This window comes from Apis cerana, linkage group LG12, assembly GCF_029169275.1.
Source record: "Apis cerana isolate GH-2021 linkage group LG12, AcerK_1.0, whole genome shotgun sequence".
Lineage (NCBI taxonomy): Eukaryota > Metazoa > Arthropoda > Insecta > Hymenoptera > Apidae > Apis > Apis cerana.
In genome coordinates, this window is record NC_083863.1 from 10428773 (window position 1) to 10455276 (window position 26504).

Sequence of the window (26504 nt, forward strand, 5' to 3'; positions counted from 1 at the left end):
TGAATTCTGTGTTCCGTGCATATGAAAGCATATGCACGGTGCTTCGTTACGCGAGGAATATCATGAAAACTAAGAGATGCGAGATATATTTTCTTTTTCATTCCAACGTTGACGAGCTGACAGGAAAAGAAGGAGGGAGCGGAGAATCTCGACTAACGAGGAAAATCGGGGCCATGAAATTCAGGCAAATACAAATAGGAAAGAGGGAACGTTGGAGGAAGCTGGCACGCTTCGAATGCTTCGGCATCTGGTTTGACCTGTCTCTCGGCATCCGACGTAACTTGTAAGAATGAAGTGCCACTGCTCGCCGCCCGGAAACGAATGCAGAATCCGCAAACTGCACGCTGCCCAGAATGATGAATGAAACGTTACTCCGGGAATAACGTGCACGAGAGAAAGACCGTCCACTCACGGTTGTTCGCATCGCGAAAGATGGGTCACAATTTTATGTCGGCTTTCGGGAGCATGTCGAAAGATTTCATCCGTAAAATCAAACTGTCTAAATATCGTCGAAAAATATGTCAATTTTGTTGTATGTGTAAATTATAACAATATATGTGAATAAATATATTTGTGGAATTATGCAATATTTAATTAAAGATAATAAAATAATATATATTATTATATACGTATTTGTGTATAAAATTTCAAGTTATTATTCAAATGACGTACTAAACAATTTTAAATGAATATTATTAATAATAATCGTAAATATATCTATCATCATAATATATATTTGCATATTAAAAAATTAATATCAATTTATATTACCAAAATACGATGTAATTCTATAATAATTATTATAACAACATTTCTCTGTATATACTAATACCAATTCTTAATATCTTTATATAGGATACATTGTATTACAACTTTGACATGTCTATCAACGTATTACAACAAAAATATTTTAATTTTTCTTAGTTAAACTTATTTATTGTTAGTAATACGAATAAACATACTGTTGTATAAAAGACATAAATCGATTAAAATTGTTATTAAATGTCTTATGATAGATTAAATAAATTTCCAAAATAAAATTAATCGATAGTTTTCTCTTGAACGCATGAATTTTGCAAGAAAACATTAGAAGACATTTTGCAAGAAAAACAAATAATGGAAAAAAGATAGAAATAGGATAAAAATTATGAAATCAGCGCCATTTCTAGAATACCGCAAATAAAATGTATATAAAACATATAAAAAAGACAAAAAAATAATAAGATAGAGATAAGATAAAAATTGACTTTCAGCGCCATCTCTTGAATGCCAAAGATTTAATTCGCAAATTTATAAAATTCGGAGTTTTAAATTATACACGATATAATCCAGTACGCATAACTTTGACACGTTTATATCAAAGTAGTATGACGATCGAAACAAAACTATTCTCATTTAATTCAGCAATCAAAATCAAACGCAGCAGATGTATCGATAATAGCGCAGAACTATTTATAGATATTAAACGAATTTTTTTTAATATAAAATATTTATAATTTTCTATTAATAATTTATAATTTTTTTTTATTGATATTTATAATTTTAATTTTAATAATATAATATAATTTTAATTTTAATAATTATAATTTTAATTATATTTTTTTTTATTGATATAATATAACGATTCATAATATTATATGTAATATATTAAAATAATAATTTATTTTAAATAAACTTTAAAATAAATTTAATTATAAATAAATAACTAAAAAATTATTAAATAAAAGAATTTATTATTTTTATCAATATAATAAAAAATAGTGTAATAAAAAATTAATTGTTGCGAGGTCGTTTGATGGAAAATATATATATCTATCGGAACAATGAAAATGCTTATTATTCTATTATATTTATATTTTAAAATTGTATAGAAACAGAATAATTTTTAAATCTTTATGATATTAAAAATGATATAACAAAATTTGAAAGAATCTTTACAAACATTCTAATAATAAGACAAAATATATATTGGGTGATATTTCTATTATTTAATTCATTTGTAATTTATAATTTATTCTTATTATTTTATTGATAAAAGATTAATCTTAATATAAAAATTATATTTGTATATTTTTTTTTTTTTTTTACAATTATTAATATATAACAAATTATTTAATTGTTTCTTTACTTTAGATTTTAAATCATTTTAAATCATTCATATTAAATTAATACAATTTAATACTGAAACATCAATATTCGTTTTTCTTCTGCAATTGTTCATAGTGAGATATAAATTCTACATTTGGTATCCCTGCGAAAAAGGCATGCTGTCTCAAAACGGCAATAAAATGAAATAAAACTGAGGTGCAAAAAAATTTTATTTAACTATACAGCATTTAGGTAGTGCAAAAAATCCAAATTAATAAATTAGTTAAATATTTAATGACATGCTGGCACTATGTTTAATATTATTTTTATAGACTAAAGTATAAAGCAAGTTTTATATTGATGTTGACTTTTTACTGTGAGAAATACATTTCTGATACAATTGTTCTAGTGGTTCGTTGAACAAGGTAGGGAGGGTCTTTTCAATTTATTATACATTTGTATATTTCATTATAGTATGATAATCATTTATTCACATTTCTACAAGCATTTAATGTTATGATGCGACTCATATCGCAGCAGAAAATAATTTGCATATATAAGCTGTGTAATTATTTAACTTGATTCATCTATTTTTGTATTAAGGACAAAATTCAAAATCAGTACATCTTAAAAAATATATTAATAATTCTTAGGTGTTTATTTGCGACATCACATGTACAAAGCGGTTAAAGCTAAAGTGAAAAACATCGAAAAATTGCAATATACTCCGATTAATTGCCGAACCTAACCTCAAACTTGATCTTTTAAGACTGAAAGGAAATGTCATTTATGTCAGTATAAACTAGCTATATTACGGATTCTTTAAATCTTCTTAATCTTTTATATAACTTACGTTGTTGCTGCGTGGTAAGTAACTTATTCACATTTTTTTCTATTACTTTATTACATCTCTAAATTACTTTCATCTTTTTTTTGTCTTTTTTTACATTATCTATTATGATTATTCCGTAAATTTTTATTTTTGATTTTTCTAATCAAATAGAATTAAAAGTATCTTTATAAAAAAAAAAATATCTATATAAACTAAAACTAATACATATATATATATGTATAATTTAGACAAGAGAAATTATATGAATTATAGATAAATATAGTATAATATATTATAATTATTATAATTAGTTTAAATGATTATAAATATTATAATAATAGTCATTATTAAATATTATTATAATAGTTAAAAATAACTATAAATATATATTCTTAATAATTTCATTTTTAATAATATTTTATTGTAAGTTAATAAGTTATACTTGTAATTAACTTTTTTCATTCATCATATAATATATAATATAATGATTCTATATTCTAAATATCATATAGTGATTATAATTTAAAATATTTAATATTTTATATTTGTGTTAAATTATTTTTTTAGTTAAAAGAGGGATGCCACGCAGCAAGCGTAGAGCGCCCTCTAGCACAAATCATCATACGACTATTGAAATGTCACCTAGTGCCCATGAGGAGGGTATATCAAGGCACCCATCAAAAAGACTTAGACATACATCTAGGTAAATTGCACTACAACATTTCAAATTTATACTGTATGTATATATTAATAGTAACATGAAATTAAATATTATAACATATTCATTTCATACATTTCTACATTATTATTTAAATAATAATTTATTTTTCGAATCATATTAAAAGATTCTTTCATATATGTTATTCATTTTTTTTAGTGCAAGACGTTATACAAAAACAGAAGATGTTTCTACCACTTCATCTTTTTCCCAAAAACGTTGTATCACATGGTTTAGGGAGTACACAACACCTGATGATTCAGATACTCTTGGACCTGAAGGAATGGAAAAATTTTGTGAGGATATAGGTGTAGAACCTGAAAATGTAGTAATGCTTGTTCTTGCATATAAAATGAATGCCCGACAAATGGGTTTCTTCACACTCAGTGAATGGTTAAAAGGCCTTTCAGATTTGCAGTGTGATTCTATTAGTAAAATACAACAAAAACTTGAGTACCTAAGGAATCAATTAAATGATCCACATACATTTAAGGGAATTTACAGATATGCTTATGATTTTGCTAGAGTAAGTAATATGTTAAGAATACTTTAAACTTTTTGTAAACGTATATAAACGTATATACATATATATATACAGATAATATTATGAATTATATGTTAGGACAAAGATCAAAGAAGTATGGATATGGAAACAGCAAGAGTTATGTTACAATTACTTTTGGGAAAACATTGGCCATTATTCACCCAATTTGCTCAGTTCCTAGATCAATCGAAGTACAAAGTGATTAATAAAGATCAGTGGTGCAACATTTTAGAATTTTCTCGTACAATCAATCACGATTTATCTAATTATGATTTAGATGGAGCATGTGTGTAAATGTGTTTATAATGATAATAAATATTTCTTAAATTACATATGTAATATATGTAATATATGCATTTTTTTACAGGGCCAGTAATGCTTGATGAATTTGTTGAATGGTTAAAAATACAGCGAGGTGAAGAAGCATCTTCAACAGAAACTAGAGGCAGCTGAAACATTCAATAATAATAGTCTACTAAAATAAAAAAACACTCATTTGTCTTGTCACATTTTGTTAATAAGAAAATTTCTGTTTCTATCATAACCTCGCAACATTTCAGTTATCATCATTCGTACTATGTTTTTATTAATCAATAAGAATGTAAGTAGCCTATCTTAATATGATTCTGTGTTCTAAACGGACTCTGGTTAGAAATTTGCTAGATCATTTTTAATTACTTATCACCATTCATTGTTGATCCAGAGTTTGTCGCAGAAACTCTTGTGATCTAGAAAAATAAATCTATTTTGATATAAGATTTACTTGTGCAATTTATAAAATATAATTTCAATTATAAAATGAAAAAATTAGAAGAAATAACATTATCTTATTAATAAAATTTTGTATAAAGAAGTATCATTTTTCTAGTATAATTTCGAGTTGCATTTTCATAAATTAATAATTGTAATAAGTTAATATATTTTAGGTATTAATAAACATAATGGTTTATGTTTTAATTTATTATAAATCAGACTTTATAAAATTATGTGTAAATTTATTCATAGACATATTAAAAATTCCTTAAGATATTTAAATATATTTCATAAAAATGTTTACAAAATTTAAACATATATATAACTGTTACCACAAAATATTTAATAATCACAAATACTTAAGTAGGATCATAAATCAAATAACAATGTATAGTATGTAAGTGCTATTACAATGTTTAATAATATCTAAAATACAATAGAACACATTGGTACATATTAGCTAACATAAAATAATTCTTACACATACCATAAATATGTATTGATGTACATTAGAATATGAAACTTCTTATTAAAACAATGTAATATTTATGAAATATTTTAAAATTAAATTTGTTTTGAAACATTAGATAGTAATATTTTCTTTATCAAGTAAACAAATTTTAAACAAAAATTTCAAAAATTTTGTTTATATATACATATTTCTTTTATTTAACTAATTTTGACACATTAAAAGTAAAGATTTTTTTGATAATATACTTTTCAACAGTTCATATCATAAAAATTTTTGCGACAACTTAAATGGATTAATGTATGGTGATTATTCAAATAATTTGTATTATATATTAGTTCAATCAATTGCTAATTTTTATCAATTAGGAGAATATTTGAATATACATCGCAATTTTAAATTTTATTTAATAAAAATATTTTGTCCTCTAATAATAACATAGATAATGCAATAATATTATAAATTAGTTCAATTATTACATAAAAATTGCTTAATTATGTGTATGTGTATATTTTTTTCTGCATGTCCATTTCTATTACAAATAATGTTATCATTAGCGAATATAATATAAAATTAAATTTCAAATTTTTCGCTCATAACTTCCAAATTAATAGTAATCTTAATTCACAAATGAAAAGTATCTAATGGAAAATTATAAACCATACATCATAACAAAGAAATTAGAAACAAAAACTTAAAAATCACTGTATGTCGCTACAATACAATTGCGATGTGGAGAATGTAATGTAATGAAAAACGTAAAATAAATAAAATACTTTTTTCAATAATGTGTATTTTCTTTATTTATATAATGAATTTTTCATAATTATATTATTAATTATATTTATAAAATTACTATTAATTTTATTATAAATATTTTATTAACATGTATAATGAATGTAAATATTATGATAATTTTTAATGTTATTAATTATTAGTATTTAATACATTTGAAAATCGCGCCAATATTTATCAGTATTCTATATCTATTTACTTTACTTACATATACTTATATGGCTATTCATATGGATAGCTATCGAATTTTAAAATTTTTCTTTTATAAATGCAAAATTAATGTAAATTTTACAAATAAAAAATATAAATTGATAATTTAATATATATAAATATATTTTTTCAAAATTTCATAACAAAGATAAAATAAAAATAATCAATATGGTTAAGTACAGGTAACAATATTACTAACAAGTTCGTAAGCTATTTTAATCTGATAGTTTTATTTTATTTAGTTATAGAACGAACAGTGTTTAAAATAGGTATGCAACAGTCTAGTAACGTCTAGACAATTCTACGTCTTTTATAATATCATGCAAAAGCTATGCGAATTTCAGTATTACATTGAAGTCTTTCAAAGGGAATTAGTAGTTTTTTAGTGCATATATCTTATTCTAAAAATATTCATATAATATTTATTTTTTAGTAAGTAAATTTCTTATTAATCTTTTATACAATCTTTTAATATAATTTTGCATGATTAAATTTTATTTACTTGAAGTTTAAACATATATTCATATTATATATAATAATAATAATATAATTAATATATTAATCTAATAATAATTTAATTTTATAATATAATTTAATTTATAATCTAATTTTAATATTATATTTTATGAAATAAATAATTTTTTTTATATAATTTTATGTGATTAATAATTTTTCAGTTAAAAAATATTTCAATATGACAAAAATAAAAAATTTAACTGCACATGAATGGAAAGAGAACGGCAATATAGAATTTAATAAAGGAAATTGGTCAGAAGCTTTAAGTTGTTATACAAGTGCATTAAAACTTGCAGATAAAGATAATTCTGAAAAAGCTACATATTATAAAAATCGTGCTGCAACATATTTAAAACAAGAAGAATACAATAAAGCAATTAAAGATTGTGATGAAGCTCTTAAAATATGTCCAAATGATCCAAAAGCATTATTTCGTAGATGTCAAGCATTAGAAGCATTAGAAAGATTTGAAGAAGCATATCGTGATGCAAGATACATTATTTCTGCTGATCCTGCTAACAAAACAGTCCAGCCTATTGCTGCAAGATTACATGAGATTGTACAAGAAAGATATAGACAGAATTCTCGTGTCAGTGCCAAGGTTTGTATATTAACATATAATATTATTGTTATATAATAAGTTAATTATAATATATTCCTTGGAATCTGCAATAGATAAAAAATTTTTTACAATATAATTCAATCTATAATAAATATGTTTTTTTAAAGGTATCACAAATGATGGATATAGCTTTTGAAATGAAAGAAAATAATGAAAAACGAGAAACAGCAATGAATAATTTACTTGTTCTTGCTAGAGAGAGAGCAGGAGCAGAAATAATGTTTAATGATGGAATCGTTTCTAAAATAACAAAAATACTTAAACTTGAGAAAAATGAAGAAATAATAACAATTGCTATTCGAATTATTACAGAATTATGTAAAGATAACATTAATAGAACTAAAGATATTTTGAAACATATTGGTATACCTTGGTGTTTAGAAATGATTAATAGTAAAATTTCAGAAAGAGTAAATGCTGCTCAATATTATTTACAGGTTAGCAAATTTAACAAATATAAAAAATTATTATTTTTAATTATAAAATATATGCTTATTTTTAAAATTATGTTTTACAGACATTGCTAAATACATATAGTGGAATGAATAATAAACCAGATTCAAAACCAAATAAAGAATTATGTGACAAATACAACAAAGAGATAGATACTATTTTATCATGTTTGCTCTGTAGTGTAACAAGCAGAACAATTTCTGGACTAGCTAGGGATGCAATTATAGAACTTATTATGCGTAATATTCATTATACTACATTAAATTGGGCAGAACGATTAGTTGAACTAAATGGTTTACAACGTTTAATGGAAGTTGCAAGTGAACTTGAAGAATATAAATATGAATCTTCAATGGATATTACATCATCTACTAGAACTGTAACAAGTGTATGTTTGGCAAGAATTTATGAAAATATGTATTATGATGCAGCAAAAGAAAAGTTTAAAAATGCTATTGATGAATATATTAAAGATAAATTGCTTACACCAGATTTAGAATCTAAGGTTGGTAATACATCAATAATTTGAATCTTTAATAAAAATTATCTTATAAAATTATTATATATATAATATAATATATTTAAATATAATATTTATATTTTTGTAAAATTTTTTATAAAATTTTTTTATTTCATATTTATTTATTTAAACAGGTTCGTGTTGTAGTTTCAATAACAACTTTATTATTGGGTCCATTAGATGTTGGAAATTCAGTAATTGCTAAAGAAGGTATTTTAGAAATGATACTTGTTATGGCAGGCACAGATGATGTATTGCAACAAAAAGTAGCTTGCGAATGTATTATTGCCGCTGCATCCAAAAGAGACAAAAGTACCGCAATTATCAATCAAGGCGTGAATATATTAAAAAAATTATATCAATCTAAAGATGATTCTATTAGAGTACGTGCTTTAGTAGGATTATGTAAATTAGGCAGTTCAGGTGGTACAGATGCTACAATAAGACCATTTGCTGATGGAGCAACAAAAAAATTAGCTGAAGCTTGTAGAAGATTTTTAATTAATCCTAAAAAGCAAAAAGATATGAGAAAATGGGCAGTAGAAGGATTATCATATCTTACTTTTGATGCTGAAGTCAAAGAAAAATTAATTGAAGATGTTGAAGCAGTTCAAGCCATGATAGAACTTGCTAAAACTGGAGACCAATCTGTAGTTTATGGTGTTGTTACTACATTAGTAAATTTATGTAATGCTTATGATAAACAAGAACTTATACCAGAAATGATTGAATTAGCGAAATTCGCAAAACATCATATACCAGAAGAACATGAATTAGATGATGTAGATTTTGTAAATAAAAGATTAAATGCATTAGCTAAAGCTGGTGTAACAAGTGCATTAGTTGCACTTTCTAAAACAGAAAGTCAAAATAGTAAAGAATTAATAGCACGTGTATTTAATGCAATATCTAGTCAACCGGAAGTACGAGGAATTATTGTTCAACAAGGTGGTGCAAAAGCTCTTTTACCATTAGCTTTAGATGGTACAGATAAAGGAAAGAAACAAGCATCACAAGCTCTTGCTCGATTAGGAATTACAATAAATCCAGAAGTTGCATTCCCTGGACAAAGAATAATGGAAGTAGTTCGACCATTTATAAATCTCTTAAATGCAGAATGTTCTGCTCTTGAAAATTTTGAAGCTTTAATGGCCTTATGCAACTTAGCTGGAATTAACGATAGTATTAGAAAACGAATTCTGAAAGAAGGAGGTTTTCAAAAAATTGAAATTTATATGTATGAAGATCATGAAATGTTAAAACGTGCATCTACACAAGTTATGAATAATTTAATGTTGTGTGAAGATACTATTAAGTATTATGAACAAGAAAACGATAGAGTTAAATATCTGGTTATTCTCTGTCAAGACGAAGATCTAGATACAAGTATGGCAGCTGCAGGAGCCTTAGCAATGTTAACATCAGTTAGTATAAAATCTTGTTTTAAAATATTTGATTCAAAGGATTGGTTAGAATCTTTGCATTATTTACTTGCTAATCCAAATACTGATTTACAACATAGAGGAATTGTAATTATTTTAAATATGATAAAAAGTACAAAAGATGTTGCAGCCAAAGTAATTGAAACTGATGTAATGGAAATTTTAATGGCTCTTACAAAAAGCGATACAATACAAAACAAAAAAATAAAAGAATTAGCAGCTAAAGCATTAGAAGCTGCAGCAGAATGGAAACTTATTAGGGAATGGAAAAGTGAAAATGTGGAACAGATATCACAAAATGCAAACAATTTGGAAAATGTTGAATAAATATATGTATAATATGAATTTATTTTAGATTTATGTTGTAAACAAAATGTTTAAAAATTATGTATTTGTTATAATACCACAAGTGCCTAAAAAATGTAAAATTCATCTTGTTTAAAAAATAATGCAATAAAACTGCAAGATAATTAAATATCTTTTTAGATATAGTTAAATTATAAATTATAAATTTATTGCATTTATTAACAATTTTATTAATATAATCTTATATAATATTGTTACATAATAACAAAATTATTTATTTAATATTTAAAATGTTTAAAAATCTAAATTATTTAATTTAATATAAATTACTTAATTTAACATAATGTATTATGTATTTGTATACACTCATATGTACATGTACAAGTTTCATAATGTACAATCCTTAGTACTAAATTTAATATTATTTAATTATTTTTATAGTATTGTTATAAAATAGTTTTCTTGTAAATCTGCCAAAATAACTAAAACAATTTTTAATATAAAAGTATACATTATAATTTAAAAAATGGATGACTTAAAGCTTGATCTGCAGTAAAACGTGTTTTATAATCTAAATCTAATAATTTTGATAAAAGATGATAAGCTTCTTTTGGATACTCTTTTTGTATGTCTGATGATACCTTAAAATATTGAATATTTTTTAATAGTAAAATCTTACTATATTATTTTGTACATTAAAAAAATATAAAATTATATTTATATTTAAATTAATTATAATTATAAATAAATAATAAATTAAAAAATACCTTTTCACATGTATTATGATTTTTACTACTTAATAAACCTTTATTTCTTTTTTGCAATTTTTGACATAAAGAGACAATATCAACTGCTGGTATATCTTCACTAAAGATAATTTTTTTTCCTAAATTATAAAAAAAATATTTAAAATAAAATATAAATAAATAAAATCATAAAATAATTAAAATAAAAGAAAAAACATGAAATGCTTTACAATATGAACTGAATAAAAAAATTATATATTATACCTAATTTACGTGCACATTGTTGCATTTTATTTGATCCAAATATAGTTGTTATTTCTGCTAAAGCTGTACAGTCATCTGGTGAATGAAAGAATGGTTGAGTACCACTGAGAATACATAACATTATAACTCCACTTGCCCAAATATCAATTGCAGGGGTTTGTGAAGGATATTTTAATAAAACTTCAGGAGCACGAAAACCTGGTGTGCCAGCTCTGGGAGCTGTCTGTTCAGATCTTGATATACATAATGAACAAACTCTTGCTTTTCCAAAGCAATAGCACTTTTCTCCTATATCTTTCTTTTTTGAATTAAGAGAAAGATTTAAACTATTCTGAAAAATATGAAAAAAAAATAATAATATGTATATTACTTATAGCATTTTCATATAATAATTTGATAAATGATACTTTACTTCGTCTGATCTTTTCCGTTTAACAACTTGTATTTCAGAATTAGCTAATTTAATGTTATTAGATTTTTTTTCTGGTACATACTCTTGTGCTAATCCAAAATCAACTAGCAAATATCTATTAAAAAATAAAAGAATTAATATATTAAATTTATATTAAAATAATTTACATTATTTTACCTTTTGTTACATCTGTCATATAAAAAATTACTAGGTTTAATATCTCTATGTATAATATTAAATTGATGAACCCTTCGTAATGCAGTTAATAATGCTGTCATATAATCTTTTGTTTCCTGAACAGTCATGTCTTGTACATATTCCTATTTAATATCAATAAATTATTACATTTAGCATAATAATAAAATAAAATAAGTATATTAAAATAAAATTAATTGAATCATAAATAAAAAAATAAAAATCTTACCGAAAATTTATCATGTCTCATATATGGCATTACAAATATTACTGTTTCAAAATTTCTTAAACATAATTCCAATCCAACTATATAATCTTTTCCTCTAAAAAAAAAATGATATCATAAAAATATTAATTTTAAATATATAAATACATTTATTGTTATTTAAATAATAACCAAATTTATAAAATGTCAATTACCCTATTTGTTGCATACATTGTAATTCTCTTTCAATTTTTTCAGGATGTCTAGTAGGAACTAAATGTTTCAATGCAAATTTTTTAGAACCATCAGATAATTTTAAAGTAGCTAAATATACAGAACTAAAGGTTCCTTCTCCAACTTTTCCATGCACATGGAATAAATCTTTTATTAATGGAACTGTATTTTTAACCACAATATTATTTTCTGAAATGATATAATAATTTTAATTTTTTTATTATAATTTGAATAATTTTCGTAAATTTAATTTTTTACCATCATCATTATCTTCTTCCATTTCTGTTTTTTCTTCAATGGCTTCAGTATATGATTTAATACATTTAATCAGGTAATCAAAACACTATTTTGAAATTATTTTTGATAAATTAATAATTTCATTCTTTTCGTTTAAAAAACAAACTATTATATATATGATAACCTGTTGAAAATTACATCGTTTCAAATATTCAAAATAAATATATATATGTGCACACTTCTATCAATACTTTAAATATTAAAGCATTAATATTGATATAATTTTATATATATTTTAATAAATATTTTTGAAATTAATTATCACTATAAAATATGTTACTAATTTTCAATAAAATACTATTTTCTGCTATTAATATTTTAGATACACATATATATTCAAAAATACATATTTGGAATTGTGAAATGTATGTACGGTACGTATATCAATGTATCAAGTAAATTGATATATTAAAAGTAATTCTATTTATATTTGTTATAAATATAATAATATTATTTGCTAAATAATATTGCTATATAATTAAATAACAAAGAAATGATAATATTAATAATATTAAAATATTATTTTTTAAAAAATTTTAATTGAAAATTTAAAAATTAAAAAAAAATTTTCCAAAAAATTATCTACAAACTAAAGGTTAGAATAAAAAATAGATCAATAATTGTTTATTTTAATTATTAATTATATATTGTTTTTTGATTATTTTTATATAAAATCTTTTTACTTTTTATTATTAGATTTTTTTATTTTTATTTTATTTTTATTTCAAAAATAAAATTTAATTATTTAAAATAATTAAGATATATGCTAATATGATTTTAATTTTTTATAAGAATTGAAATATTGAATTAAAAATTGAATTAAATATTGAATATAGGAAATATTGAATCAAATATGTTTAACATTAATCCATCTAAATCATCTTTATTGGACACAAGTGAAAATAATGTTATAAGTGATATGGATTTGGATAAAATAGCTCTTCATCTCATTACTCAACAAAGATTTAGAGAAAATATTATAATTCCAAGAACTGTAGGTCCGGTACGAATTAAAACTAATGAAGAAAAATTAGTAGAAAGTGCAATGGAAAGTTGTATTTTTAAAAGTATCGCAAGTTGTGTTATAGGTATGTTTATATTATATAATATTAAAAATTATATTTAGTTTTATATATAAGTATAATTAAAAAAAAATTAGATTTGTAGGATATGGCTTGGGAGCTGCTATAGGTTTATTTTCATCTAGTGTGAATTCAAATGTGGCCACTGTTGAAAAACAACAAACTGTTCGTGAAGTATTTAGAGAAATGAAAATTACAACATTGGGTTATGCAAAAAATTTTGCAGTAGTTGGTTGTGTATATTCAGCTATTGAATGTGCAATAGAATCGGTAATAATTCCTTAAATTCAATATAAAATTGTAATTTAATATATGTTTATCGATGTACTATAATATTATTCTAGAATTTTACTTTAGTATAGAGGAAAAACTGATTGGAAGAATGGTACATATGCTGGTGGTTTAACAGGTGGAATAATAGGATTAAGAGGTACTATTTTAAATTTAAATATAAATTTAATATATATAAGTAGCAAATTTTAATATGATTTTATGATTTAGCTGGTATAAAAGCAGGTTTAATTGGAGCAGCAGGTTTTGCAGCTTTTTCAACAGTAATAGATTATTATATGCATAAATCTTAAACAATGTCACATATTATTATAGACATATATTTATAAAAAAAAAATATAAAACACACTCTGAGTATACCTGTACAATACGTATAAAAGCATAAGAATATTCTTAATATAAAAATGCATATATATAAGTACAATAGTTAAGAAATAAAATAAAATTCATGTAATATATATTGATGTTCATTTTACCTACATTTTGAAAGTTCTCTATTTTTAATACAATATTTTTCTTAAATTGCATACATGTTTTTTAAAATAAAAATTATAAAAATGATTTAAGAGTAGGTACTAGTAATTAAATATTACTAGAATATTTAAGTAAAAATAAATGTTAATTCTTAATACTTGATACTTTACATATTGAAAATAAAACACATGTAAAGCTATACTTTACATTTAACACTGTTTATCACAACATAAAATAAACTTTTAATTTCTAAATATTATGAATGATTAATAGTTTAATATTGGCAGTCTTAAAATTTTTTTCATAAAAAAATATATATGGAATATTGGAAGATATGCAAATTGTACATATATTTCTACCAATTTCTTTGTCATTTGTGTAAAATATCAATATTTATAAAATGTTATTGTATATATGTATTTATACAACTTATATAAACTTATATAATTTCTTGTCATTGGAGTTATATTGTATCTTATAAATTTTTGTTTTTCATTTTGAAATAAAATTTTTGCATAATATTTGAGAGATTCTGCATATTTGTTACATATATTTTAATATTATAACATATTTTACCAAATATTAATTGTACTACATCTTGTTTAAGAAATACAAATTCTTTATAACAGTTTTATTTTTATAAAATGGATTATATTAATTTTGATATTTGTATTTTAATGGAAATTATAAATTATTTTATTAAAAAAAAATATGCAAGGCACTTATTACGCATTTCTGTGTTGTATGGTTATTAAATTATAATTTTTTAATGTAATTTTTTCTATATTTTTAATTTTAGTTTTCTATGTTTTTAAAATACTGAATTTTGTCCATAATTTAATATTTAAAACAAAAATATTGAATAAAAAATGTATATTTTCTAGTTATATTTGTCATAAATAAATTTTTAAAAATTGTAAATTTTTTTTCAAATTATGTTTTGAATAACATATTGATCATTTAATATAATTTTTTGGCACCTGTAATGCAAAGAATTAATTTTTCTTCACACATTTGTGCAGAAAATATATATAATTAAGGTTGTTGTTGTTGCATTTGTGCCTGCATTACTGCTACTAATTCTTGCATTCGTCGTAACTCTGCTTCTTTTTCTTGCAATATTCGGTCCTTCTCAGAAACAGAATTACTTCTTTCAGATTCTGCAATTCTATTGAAAAAAAAAAAAAAATAAAAGAATTTTATTAGAAAAAAAAAAAATTTCGAATATTTTTTAGAAATTATAATACTTACGTTTGTCTTCGAGGTGGTACAGGAGCTCCTTTTGCTAGTCTTTCACTGCGATAATTTTCATAATGTACTTCTTGAGTCACTTCTTGTAAATCTTGCATATGTGTGCTATAATTATATAAAAATAATAAATAATAAAAACTATTCTATTCTTTAATATATTCATTTAAACTAATATTACATACATTAACATTGTTCTCAGTTTTATAAAATCACAATGATCAGGATTTTCAACTTCTACTACACCCCATGGATACAATCGCCCTCGTACTTTTCGTCCCTTTACTTCTAATAACGTGTTTGCTCCACATACAGCAAATGGAACTGCTTCTTTCAATTGTCTAACTTGTTCTTTATAATCTTCATCTTCATCACTATCACAATCTGGTAATGGATAAATCTTTATTCCACTGCCTTCTATTTCTTCCATAACTCGTTTCTTTAAACGCAATACTTCTTTTTTTGTAAGTACATCAGCTTTTGCAATTACTGGTACTATATTAACTTTATTATGAAGTTGCTTCATAAATTCTATATCCAAAGGTTTTAATCTGATAAAAATAAAAAGAAATATAAACATATCATTATCTTTATTGTGTTATAATAAAATAAAATCATAATTAAAATATCTTACCCATGACCAAATGGTGAGATAAAATAAAAACAACAATGTATTCTATTATCTACTATGTTTCTTCTATTTAAACCACTTTCATCACGTAAAAATCTTTCAAATTGATCATCTATATATTGTATGATAGCTCTAAAACTATCTGTATTATCAATTGCATCTCCATAACCAGGAGTGTCAACAACAGTTAATCTAAGTTTGACACCTCTTTCTTCAATCTCCACAGTTGAAGCATCAAGCTTAACAGTTTGATTAGTTTTCTCTATTTAAATTATACCAATATAATAATTATAAGATATATAAATGAAAATATAAACAAAATTTAACTTACCTATAGCATCAGGAATTACACGTTCTGGATATAAATCAGTAAGAAATAAACTATTTACTAATGTAGATTTTCCAAGACCAGATTCTCCAACAACCATAAGCGTAAATTCAAAACCTTTTTTTACTGATTTTCTATGAACTTGATTAGGTAAATTTGCAAATCCTACATATCCAGGTGTTTCAAGACTAGCAAACTAATAAAGAAAATAAGAATTATATTAAATTAAAATCATATTTTTGTGATATAAAAAAATATATATACTTAAAATAAATAATACGAATATCTTTTTATAAAAAAAAATATGAAAATATTTTATAAAAAAATTATTTGCTATTAAGGATACTCACTGTTTTTACACTTTCACTAGACATTTTTTCGTCGTAATTCAATTTAAAACGATAAGTAGAAGTCAGTACGATATTTTTAAACGATATTAAGGACAATCCAAAACTAAATTTCAAGCTAACAAGCGCAGTATTGTGACAGAAGACAAGATTACAGCCATACTCGAAATATATATAAGTATACATATATCATGAATAAATTGAATAGGTTATTTGAATTTAAGATTTTTTGTTTTAATCGACATTATATTCTCATTATATATATTAAACAAAAGCAAAATTATATTTAAAAAAATTAATATTTTATTGTAAATTCATCGGATATAAAAGAAAAATATTGCATTGACTGTACAGGAAAATGTTACGGTATATCTATATTACGAAGGAGGAGGGGAATAACCCTTAATAAGAAAGAAATTTAGGCGTGGCTGCCGAAATAAACTTTTGATGAAAGTATAAACTTTTATGATAAAAAATATTGAACTATTTAATCATAATTTAATTTAAAACTTTCAAACTTCTTTGATGTAAATTGATGATTAATTATTAATTATTTAGTTTTAAGTGCGAATTAAAATTAATTTTAATTAATTACATTTATTTATATTAAAATCGAATATTCAATTTTTTTGATTTAATGATTTAAAAATAATTTACAAAAATTTTTATATTAAAAATATTAAAATTTTATTATTTAATTTTTTAAAAATACATTACACAAATACAAGGCAAACGACTACTTTATTCAGGAAATAATATCATATACAAGCATAGTTTTATATAATATATTTATCATTAAGTTTTATCATAAGTTTTTCTTTATTTATCTCATAATTATCGATATTTTTTTCAAATGATTGACATTTATTACTAGCATAGTAAATTAATTCATTACACAATATTAATGCGTAATAATCGGCACATTATCCTCATATTATTTAGTGATGTATAATTTTTTTCAATCACTCAAATATTTTTTATGTTTTATAATTATTTGTCATTATTTCACAAGCGCATAAATAAATGTTTAATATTTTTAATCAAATCGAGTTTCAATATTAAACAATTATTTATAAATCATCTCAATAAGCAGATACAATGATTGGTATTAAAATGAAACATAAAAATTATAAGGAAGGAAATGAAAAGACGGACAATATTTTGTACTCTTTAAAACAAAGATTATTTGAGTACTATATTATTAGAAGATCAGTTTTTACGGAATCAAATATATGTATGGTGATAGTATATATTTATAATAGTTTGTACACATACCATTAATATTATTATAAACTGATACAACACCCAACATGAAATTGACGTGAACATTAAAATGTACTTTTCCGTATCACATCATTATCGCGTGTATATATATATATATATATATATACACAAATAATTCAAGTCTGTGTGTGCGCGCACGTGTGTACATATATATATATATACATATATGATACGATTGGTCATATGTATATACATATAATTACACATAACCAATATTACTCGAGCATGCATGGTGCACACAATTTTTACTTTAAGTTCCCAATTTATTATTACATTTTTTTAAACTAAAGAGTTAGTGTAAATAGATAGGGCACTAGATGAAAAAATTTTATTCTTAATTAAAAATGCCAAATACGTAGAACTTAAGAATCTCATTAAATCACTTTTCATCATTATGGGGAAGACTCCCCTTAGGGGTAAATAAAAATTATTACAATTTCTCATCTCTGAAGAGATTCTTCCCACTACATTTGAGGAAACTAAGGGATCTTGTATTGGTTTCCAAATGTTTTTGTTGGGAAAGTTCCTTTCCCTGAAATTTAGGGAATCAGAAACTAGTAATGATAATATGTTTACTTGTCATCTGTATTAATTTTTTCCTCCCGAGGTTTTGCGCCACCATAAATTGAACTTGATTTACTTGATTCTGCAATTGCATTTATGGGATCCTGAATTGTTCTTGGTGCTAGTACCAGACGTTTCCTTCCAGTTGTATCAGCTATAATAACAATATTAAAATCATTTATAATTTTTTAAAGATAAAATCGCTATCAAATATTACAAACAAACCTGGAGGTGGATCTTTGTGAAATGGTTCATCATGAAATGGTTTTCGTTCAGTTCCAGTTCCACGTGAAGCTGGTCTATTACCGTATGATCTAGACGAAGCGTTACGCGACCATTCTCGACTTCCACCTCCTGTATCATCATTAAATTGACTGTAGTTACCCCGGTTACTTCTCATATCCCATGTACTACCTTGTCTTCCACCGTGACTCTGACCTTGACCTACATAACCTCCTGCACATTATATTAAATTTTAATTTTTAATAACAATGCATCTTTATGCATATATATATATATATATATATATATATGAAAAACATGAAATCATATATACAATATATATAATTTAATAAAACAAAATATATAAAATTTTACTTTATAAGCTTATAAATATTTTTTAAATATTATGAAAATTATTGTACCAATTAATTTATATATTGTTAAATTTAAAAGATATTTATTATATTATATACGTTATGCAAAGCATAACGCTTACTAGAATACATAGATTTGCTTCCAAAATCATCACCATATCCTCCACGGCCTCCATCTCTCCCTCTAAAGCCTCCACTGCTACCTCCACTCCGCCCTCTCCTATCGAAACCACCGCGATCATTTCTCTTGCCCTCCGCTACATCTATTTTAATAACACTTTTATCTACTTCTACTGCTCCATCCATTTCCAATGCAGCTTCTAAGTCTGCTAAATCTTCAAATTCAACATAACAAAAACCCTTAAACCTATAGAAAAAAAAAATTAAATGTACAATATAATATTAAAGGAATTATTATTTATAAAATATTCAATTCAATCATATTACAATTAATTCCATTTATACAAACCTATCAGTTTCTTTATCTTTAACCAATCTGATTCCTTTAACATTAAGTTTTTTGAAGATTTTATCAACATCTCCTTGTACAATTCCATTTGGTAAATTTCCCACAAATGCAGTATAAGGAGGTTCTGTTGGTAATGGCTTTCTGCCACTTCTATATCCACCTCCATAATCTCTGTTTAAAAAAATGTATAGTCATATGCATTTTATATATATAAATATTTTGCATAATTAATATGTATAAAGTAAGTATTATTTTTGTATTTAATTATTTTTTAACTATTGATTTAATAAAAAAATAACATTACTTTAAATTTGATATATAATAATCATTTGATGTTAGAATTACAAAAAGTTTCATGTTCAGTTTTAAGAGTTAATTACAAAATAATAATAATATATAGAAATAATAATAACAATATATAGATTTATAATTGTGACACTCATTAGAATATTAATTTTTATAAGCACATATTCTAGTGAATAATGTGGAATTAAATACTCTTATGTGTTATATGAAATAATATTTTTAACCAAATATATTATATATATTGCATAAATTTTTAGTTTATATTTTTATCAATAATATTATGACTAAAATGCACTATTGTTTGGCCGGCCAAAATAAAGCCGCGTGTCGAAGGAACCATATCTGTAAGGTGCTGCGCTGCACTCTAATCAAAACTCACTTAACCTTAAAATCGTAAAATTATTGAAGAAAAGAGCAGTTTTTTTATCAATTCGGTACATCGATTAAATACTATCCTTACATTGTATTAAAAAATCTCAATAACTGTTATACATGAAAGAAATTGTAACCTATACTTGCCTTGAATCTTCGTAACCACCTCGACCAGCCATATTGGATGCACGAAACTGACCGGGACCGCGCGGGTCGAGTGCAATACTATGTTCAAGATGGCACTTTTCTAATCACTAAAGAATTTGAAATCATCAATCTAAGCAAACTTACTTAGTTAGGGATCGTTACTTGCATTAATGAATTTCGACAGTAATTTATCAAAAGATTAAAAATTTCTAATAAAGAACACAATTACTTTTATTTTTACTATGAATTGTTAACAATTAGATTATGATAAGCTCTTTTCAAAAAATAATTTATTTATGTAGTTGAATTGCATAATATTACTAGAAATTTTTATTTATAGTAATTCGACAGTTCTACACAAAGGTACGAAATTTTTAACGAAAACGATTGACAGTCTATGCAATTCAAAAATGAAATATACACTTTTGATTTTACATTCTATTCATTATTTGTTTCATTTAAATAACTACTATTATAAGACCAGGTATTAAAATACTAATTCATTCAATTGTTTTTATATATTTGTTATGTAGGTACTTATTAGATTAGCGTAGTTTTTAGGTAAAACAAAGCAAGATGGCGGATGAGACTATGCACATGTTAGAGCCTATTTCAAATAATTTTAAAATGAAAGATAAAATGAATAAAATGGATTGTACAGTTCTTGATTATTTTACTAAACTTAGAAATGAAACAGAATCTGAAAGAATACATGGTGGAATTGTCCTATTAAAATATTTAATTGAACAAAATTCGGTAAGTATTTATTTAAAAATAACCTCAAAATGAATCATTTTTATATAGCGCGAAAAATAATCATAATTTTTATATTGATAAATTATATATAAATATGTTTTAGGAAAATAATGATACCCAAGAATTTAAATATGCTATAAAAAGACTTATTCGAAGCTTAGGATCTTCAAAAACAACTTCGCGAATAGGTTTTTATACAACTCTGACAGTTTTTCTAATAACAAATCCTAAAATGTCTATAGAAAAATTTTTATCCATAGTAAACAATGAATTACATCCAGTAAATAGTAATGCTAAAAGTGTAAGAAAATTAATATGTATTATATCACAATATTAAGTATTATTAAGTATTGTTTATATTTAATATTAATCATTATTTTAGGAAAATGGTGATATTTATATGGGGCGCATATTAGCATATGGAACATTAATAAGATCTAAGTTACTTTTAAATAGTATTAATGAAATACAATTACAAACTGTACAAGATCTTATTAATGCAGGCAAACAACGTAGTTATTTATCATTTGTTTCTGTTTCATTTCTTGTTGAATTTATAAATCAACTTGATATTGAGTGTATTAAAAAATCAGTTTGGCCAATTATTGAAAAAGAATTTGGCAAACCATGGACAGAACAAACATTAGATTCATTGTATGCTTTGTTAATAATAAGAAATAAATATCCATTACTTGTAAATAATGAATTTTCAAAAAAACATTTTGGTACAGAAGATATTATCAGCAAAGAATCTATGAATAACATAGTGAAAGTATTATTAGTAAGTACATATTATAAATTTATTTATTAAATTATTTATAAAAAGTATATTAACTTATGCATTATTAATATCCAGGATTTACCCAGAATTATATCATGTCATCATCCAATATTTAAATTATTTTGTGAGAATTTAATATCAGCTGAACTCATTACTGATTTTTGGATTCATGTAGATCAGAAATTTATAAAACCATCTAAAACTGATGAATATTTGGTTATACAGATTCTCAAACTCATATTATCAAATATTGTAGATAAATCTATACTTCCATCATTATTATCACCAAATTATATACAGCATATGTTAAAAAAATGTTCTGGATCTAAATACCATAATAAAGATGAAGTTCTTCTTGGATTTAAAGAAGTTTTAAATTTGTTAATATTAGCTACAAATAGTAATGATACTAAATTAAAAATACAAATTGCTGTATTAAAAAAATTAATATTATATCCAGGTGATTTAATGATTGAAAAAAAAACAGGTACAAAAGTAATTCAAATGCTTACTGGAAATTTGAACTTAGATGGTATAAAAAAAGTATCAAAAATATACAGAGAAATAATTGAAAATAAAGTACCTAGAGACAAATCAAATGTTAAAACAGAATCTTTTTGGACAAATGCTGAAAGAATTTATGCTGCTCATTTATTAACAAGGTAATTAATTAATTAAATTTATATTTCAAGAAATATAATATATCACAATATTAAATTTTATTTTTAATGGAATTATGAATAATAATTTATTATTATTAGGTTAATAGGACATCCTAAAATGTTTATGGATATAGAATGGAAATTAGAGCAATTAAAATTTTTATTTACTTATGGATTATGTGAAATGCCAAATGTTGGAGTAGATCTAGCTTGTAAATATTATTTCTACATTGAATATTATAATATTAATCACACATATTTTATAATTATTATAATTATTTTTTGTTTGTTTGTAGCACAATTTAAGGAAACATTTTATCATGCATTAGATCATAAATTACCAAAATTGAGTGATTTACGAAATATATTAAGTGAATTAGTTCATTTCTTGGACATTCATTTGAAAGAGCAAACTTTGAAATTAAGAAATCCATTAGTAAATGATGCTAAAATTTCATGGGAAAAAATGACACATTTAATTAAAAATTTGGAAAATAATTCAAAAAAAACAGATGCTATACCACTATTTCATACAATGAATTTGCATATGGGTTTACAATTATTTTCAGACTCACAAATGGCAATTGTGACTATAGATGAACTACAAAGTTGTTATGAAAGAATACTAAAAAAATCTAAAAAATATAAAACTGTTAATAAAGAACAAGATGATGAACCAGAATGGGTAGAAGTAGTTGTTGATTTATTATTGTCCTTCTATTCAAAGAATAGTCATTTATTAAGATCATTAGTAGGATGTGTTTTTCCACATATTTGTCCCTATATAACACCAACAGCTATACATCAAATTTTAGCAGTACGTAAATTTTATAAATATAATTAGAAGATTGGTCACTATATTTCGAAATTCTTATTTTTAGGTATTAGATGTAAGAACTGAGAAAACACCACTTGTACCAAAAAATGGTTTTGATAATGAAAATGATGAAATTTCATCAGATATGGAATCAAGTTTTAATAGTACAGATTATGATGAAAGTGATGAAGAAAATAATGATGAAATAGTAACTTCATCAGATAGTGACTCTGATTCAAATGAAGAATCGACAAATGAAAATGAAGATGAAACAATAACTGATAGATTACGAATGGCAGTTAGTCAAGCACTCGGTGATGCTTCTGTTCAAATTGATAATGATGATATAAATGTAGAAAACATTGATGAAGAAGAAGGAAAACGATTGGATGAATCATTAGCAGCAGCATTTAGGATTCTTCGGGAAAATCGTCAGCTCCAATCTAAAAAACAAGAAAAATCAGCACAAGCTTTAACTCATTTTAGAATTCGAGTTATAGATTTATTAGAAACTTATCTAGAATGTGTTCCATCAATGGCAATTGTACTTGATATGTTACTTCCTCTTTTTACATTATTAGAATTTTGTATAAAAGATCCTCATCAGAAACCTCTTCAAGATCGAGTTCGATCTTGTTTAAAAACATTGTCAATGATAAAAAAATTTAAAGATATAGAAAATGTTAATGAAGAATTATTAACAATAATATTAAAAGTAATTATATTTTAAAATTTAATAATTATTTTATTATTATTTATATTCATTATTTAACAAAAAAAATATTTTTAAGGCTTTAATAGAAAAAGGAGAAAGAACTACATCAGTTTATCATGAAATGAGTGATAAATTAGCTGAATGTTGTACATTTCTCGTGAGATGTGCTGAACAGGCTAATATATCTATAGATACAATCATTAAAATTTATGAAGAAAATTTAAGAGCCTTTTTTAAAAGAAGAGATTGTGTATTATCACCTTTGTTATTTAAAACCATTTTACAGTTACAATGGGAGGGTAACTGGCAATTAGCTCCTTTATTGGTAAATTTTTATTTTTCATCTTAATAAATTTTGATGAATTCTAATTAATTCTAATTCTAAGTATATCATTTTTACAGGTGGATTTTGCTTTTGATAATAATATAAGATCTTTTCGTCGGGGATATGCACTTGAATTCCTAACTATCTTTTATAATAATAGTCGATTAGTTCATTTAGATACAAAACATTTTGATATAAGAATGAAATTAGAAAAAAAAATATGTAAAAATACTATAAGTATGTTTCAAGAATTATCCAATATATATAAAATTAAAAGTGAACAAAGTGTTACGACTAATGGCAATGAAATAAGAAAAGAAGTCAAACAAAGATATATTTGTCTTCTTTTAACATTATTACGAAGCATTCATACTCATCATTTATCACAAGCATGGAAGTGGAATAATATTGGAAATGTACTTAAAACGTACAGAACTCACGTATCACTTGCAAACGATACAAAAGTAGCATATAATAGATTAGCAATACAAATTGGAATACCATTTAACATGTATGTATTAATTAAATAAATTAATATCAAATAATAAAATCAATTAAAATAATTAGATAAATAATATAAAATAAATTAAAATATTATCATAGTATTATATGAAATTATTTGAAAAAAAAATTATTTTTTTTTTATTACAGATCAATGAAAAAAACCAAAACTAAACAAAATACTATAATAAATGGAGAAATAAAAGATACTATAAATAATATTGAAAAATTAAATAACATTGGAACACAGGGAACACAGGAAGAACAACAAGAGAATGGAAATATGCAAACCAATTCAGATACTATTATGTTAAAAAGAAATGAATTTAAGAAAAAGAAAAAAAATAAAAGTAAACAGAGAGATAAACAATTATTAAAAAAAAAAACACAGATGTTGCGACAAAAAACAATATCTGAAGGTTTTGAATCCTTTAATTTTAGCTCTTTTGTTTTACAAAATGAATCAAATTATGATGTATCACTTCAAAATGGAAATTCTCAAATTGAACAAACTAGTCTTAATTCTTCAAAAAAAAGAACATTTAAAAATATATCAAATGACAATAAAATTAAAAGAAGAAAAAGTGTACAAACTGCTTGACATATGAAATAAAAATGAATTGTTATTTTTATATAAATATTTTTAAAAATATATATATATATAAAAATCTTTTTTGTATAGCTTTGAAATATGTAAATAAATTTTCTGTGCGCACGAAACACATACACACTTACACACACGCGCACACACACACACACACACACACACACACACACACACACACACACACACACACACACACACACACACACACACACACACACACACACACACACACACACAGAGAGAGAGAGAGAGAGAGAGAGAGAGAGAGAGAGAGAGAGAGAGAGAGAGAGAGAGAGAGAGAGAGAGAAAGGGAGAGAGAGAGAGAGAGAGAGAGAGAGAGAGAGAGAATGAAATAGCCTATAAAAACATATTGAAACATTGCAATCGACTCGAACAATAAATTTAATATACACGAGACTAAAACATTCATTTTTTATAACTTCCAGCATTATATTGACTTAAATCCATTGCTTGAATCGAATGCTTGTATTGCAATGTTTTAGCGTTCGCTTTTAATTAATAATATATTAATAAATACATTTCTTATATATTTTTGTAGTTATAAATTTTAATTTAAATA

General features: G+C 23.7%; 7 protein-coding genes across 12 annotated transcripts; 4 read left to right on the forward strand and 3 right to left on the reverse strand.

Annotated features, from left to right (window-relative positions):
• Positions 1-2261: 2261 nt before the first annotated feature.
• On the forward strand, positions 2262-6192 carry LOC107993957 (DCN1-like protein 5). 2 transcript variants are annotated; one of them, XM_017050647.3, is made up of 6 exons: positions 2262-2513; positions 2742-2955; positions 3488-3623; positions 3798-4164; positions 4261-4468; positions 4550-6192. In XM_017050647.3, exons 3-6 carry the CDS (start codon positions 3499-3501, stop codon positions 4633-4635), a joined length of 786 nt encoding a protein of 261 aa, XP_016906136.1. In that variant the 5' UTR covers positions 2262-2513; positions 2742-2955; positions 3488-3498; the 3' UTR covers positions 4636-6192. The 2 variants fall into 2 exon arrangements, with proteins under 2 accessions (XP_016906136.1, XP_016906137.1); XM_017050648.3 differs by lacking the exon at positions 2262-2513 and adding an exon at positions 2520-2653.
• Positions 6193-6383: 191 nt separating this feature from the next.
• Positions 6384-11034, forward strand: LOC107993955 (protein unc-45 homolog B). Of its 3 annotated transcripts, none has more exons than XM_062083150.1 (6): positions 6384-6591; positions 6652-6841; positions 7087-7526; positions 7655-7984; positions 8065-8505; positions 8655-11034. In XM_062083150.1, exons 3-6 carry the CDS (start codon positions 7104-7106, stop codon positions 10287-10289), a joined length of 2829 nt encoding a protein of 942 aa, XP_061939134.1. In that variant the 5' UTR covers positions 6384-6591; positions 6652-6841; positions 7087-7103; the 3' UTR covers positions 10290-11034. The 3 variants fall into 3 exon arrangements, with proteins under 3 accessions (XP_061939134.1, XP_061939136.1, XP_061939135.1); XM_062083152.1 differs by having other exon boundaries at positions 6412-6591; positions 6637-6841; XM_062083151.1 differs by having other exon boundaries at positions 6412-6580.
• On the reverse strand, positions 9907-13137 carry LOC107993971 (cell division cycle 7-related protein kinase). Its single transcript, XM_017050667.3, has 8 exons — positions 12583-13137; positions 12306-12513; positions 12115-12208; positions 11868-12010; positions 11691-11805; positions 11279-11609; positions 11036-11154; positions 9907-10909 (listed from the first exon to the last, which is right to left on the reverse strand). The coding sequence occupies exons 1-8, from the start codon at positions 12602-12604 to the stop codon at positions 10781-10783; spliced, it is 1161 nt and encodes a 386-aa protein (XP_016906156.1). The 5' UTR covers positions 12605-13137; the 3' UTR covers positions 9907-10780.
• LOC107993972 (mitochondrial import inner membrane translocase subunit Tim22) lies at positions 12508-14452 on the forward strand. The gene is made up of 6 exons (XM_017050669.3): positions 12508-12655; positions 12944-12995; positions 13458-13709; positions 13789-13973; positions 14061-14133; positions 14205-14452. The coding sequence occupies exons 2-6, from the start codon at positions 12989-12991 to the stop codon at positions 14285-14287; spliced, it is 600 nt and encodes a 199-aa protein (XP_016906158.1). The 5' UTR covers positions 12508-12655; positions 12944-12988; the 3' UTR covers positions 14288-14452.
• LOC107993969 (septin-1) lies at positions 14140-18400 on the reverse strand. 2 transcript variants are annotated; one of them, XM_017050664.3, is made up of 6 exons: positions 18298-18400; positions 16679-16871; positions 16351-16609; positions 15902-16267; positions 15720-15824; positions 14140-15636 (listed from the first exon to the last, which is right to left on the reverse strand). In XM_017050664.3, the coding sequence occupies exons 1-6, from the start codon at positions 18349-18351 to the stop codon at positions 15504-15506; spliced, it is 1110 nt and encodes a 369-aa protein (XP_016906153.1). In that variant the 5' UTR covers positions 18352-18400; the 3' UTR covers positions 14140-15503. The 2 variants fall into 2 exon arrangements, with proteins under 2 accessions (XP_016906153.1, XP_016906151.1); XM_017050662.3 differs by lacking the exon at positions 18298-18400 and adding an exon at positions 17026-17214.
• Positions 17745-20903, reverse strand: LOC107993970 (eukaryotic translation initiation factor 4H). Of its 2 annotated transcripts, none has more exons than XM_017050666.3 (5): positions 20761-20903; positions 19936-20106; positions 19622-19833; positions 19096-19326; positions 17745-19024 (listed from the first exon to the last, which is right to left on the reverse strand). In XM_017050666.3, the coding sequence occupies exons 1-5, from the start codon at positions 20790-20792 to the stop codon at positions 18879-18881; spliced, it is 792 nt and encodes a 263-aa protein (XP_016906155.1). In that variant the 5' UTR covers positions 20793-20903; the 3' UTR covers positions 17745-18878. The 2 variants fall into 2 exon arrangements, with proteins under 2 accessions (XP_016906155.1, XP_016906154.1); XM_017050665.3 differs by having other exon boundaries at positions 19589-19833.
• Positions 20904-21106: 203 nt separating this feature from the next.
• Positions 21107-26233, forward strand: LOC107993968 (myb-binding protein 1A). Its single transcript, XM_017050661.3, has 11 exons — positions 21107-21244; positions 21315-21516; positions 21620-21817; positions 21899-22297; positions 22373-22959; positions 23059-23171; positions 23256-23776; positions 23841-24491; positions 24568-24816; positions 24894-25327; positions 25468-26233. The coding sequence occupies exons 2-11, from the start codon at positions 21337-21339 to the stop codon at positions 25916-25918; spliced, it is 3783 nt and encodes a 1260-aa protein (XP_016906150.2). The 5' UTR covers positions 21107-21244; positions 21315-21336; the 3' UTR covers positions 25919-26233.
• Positions 26234-26504: the final 271 nt, after the last annotated feature.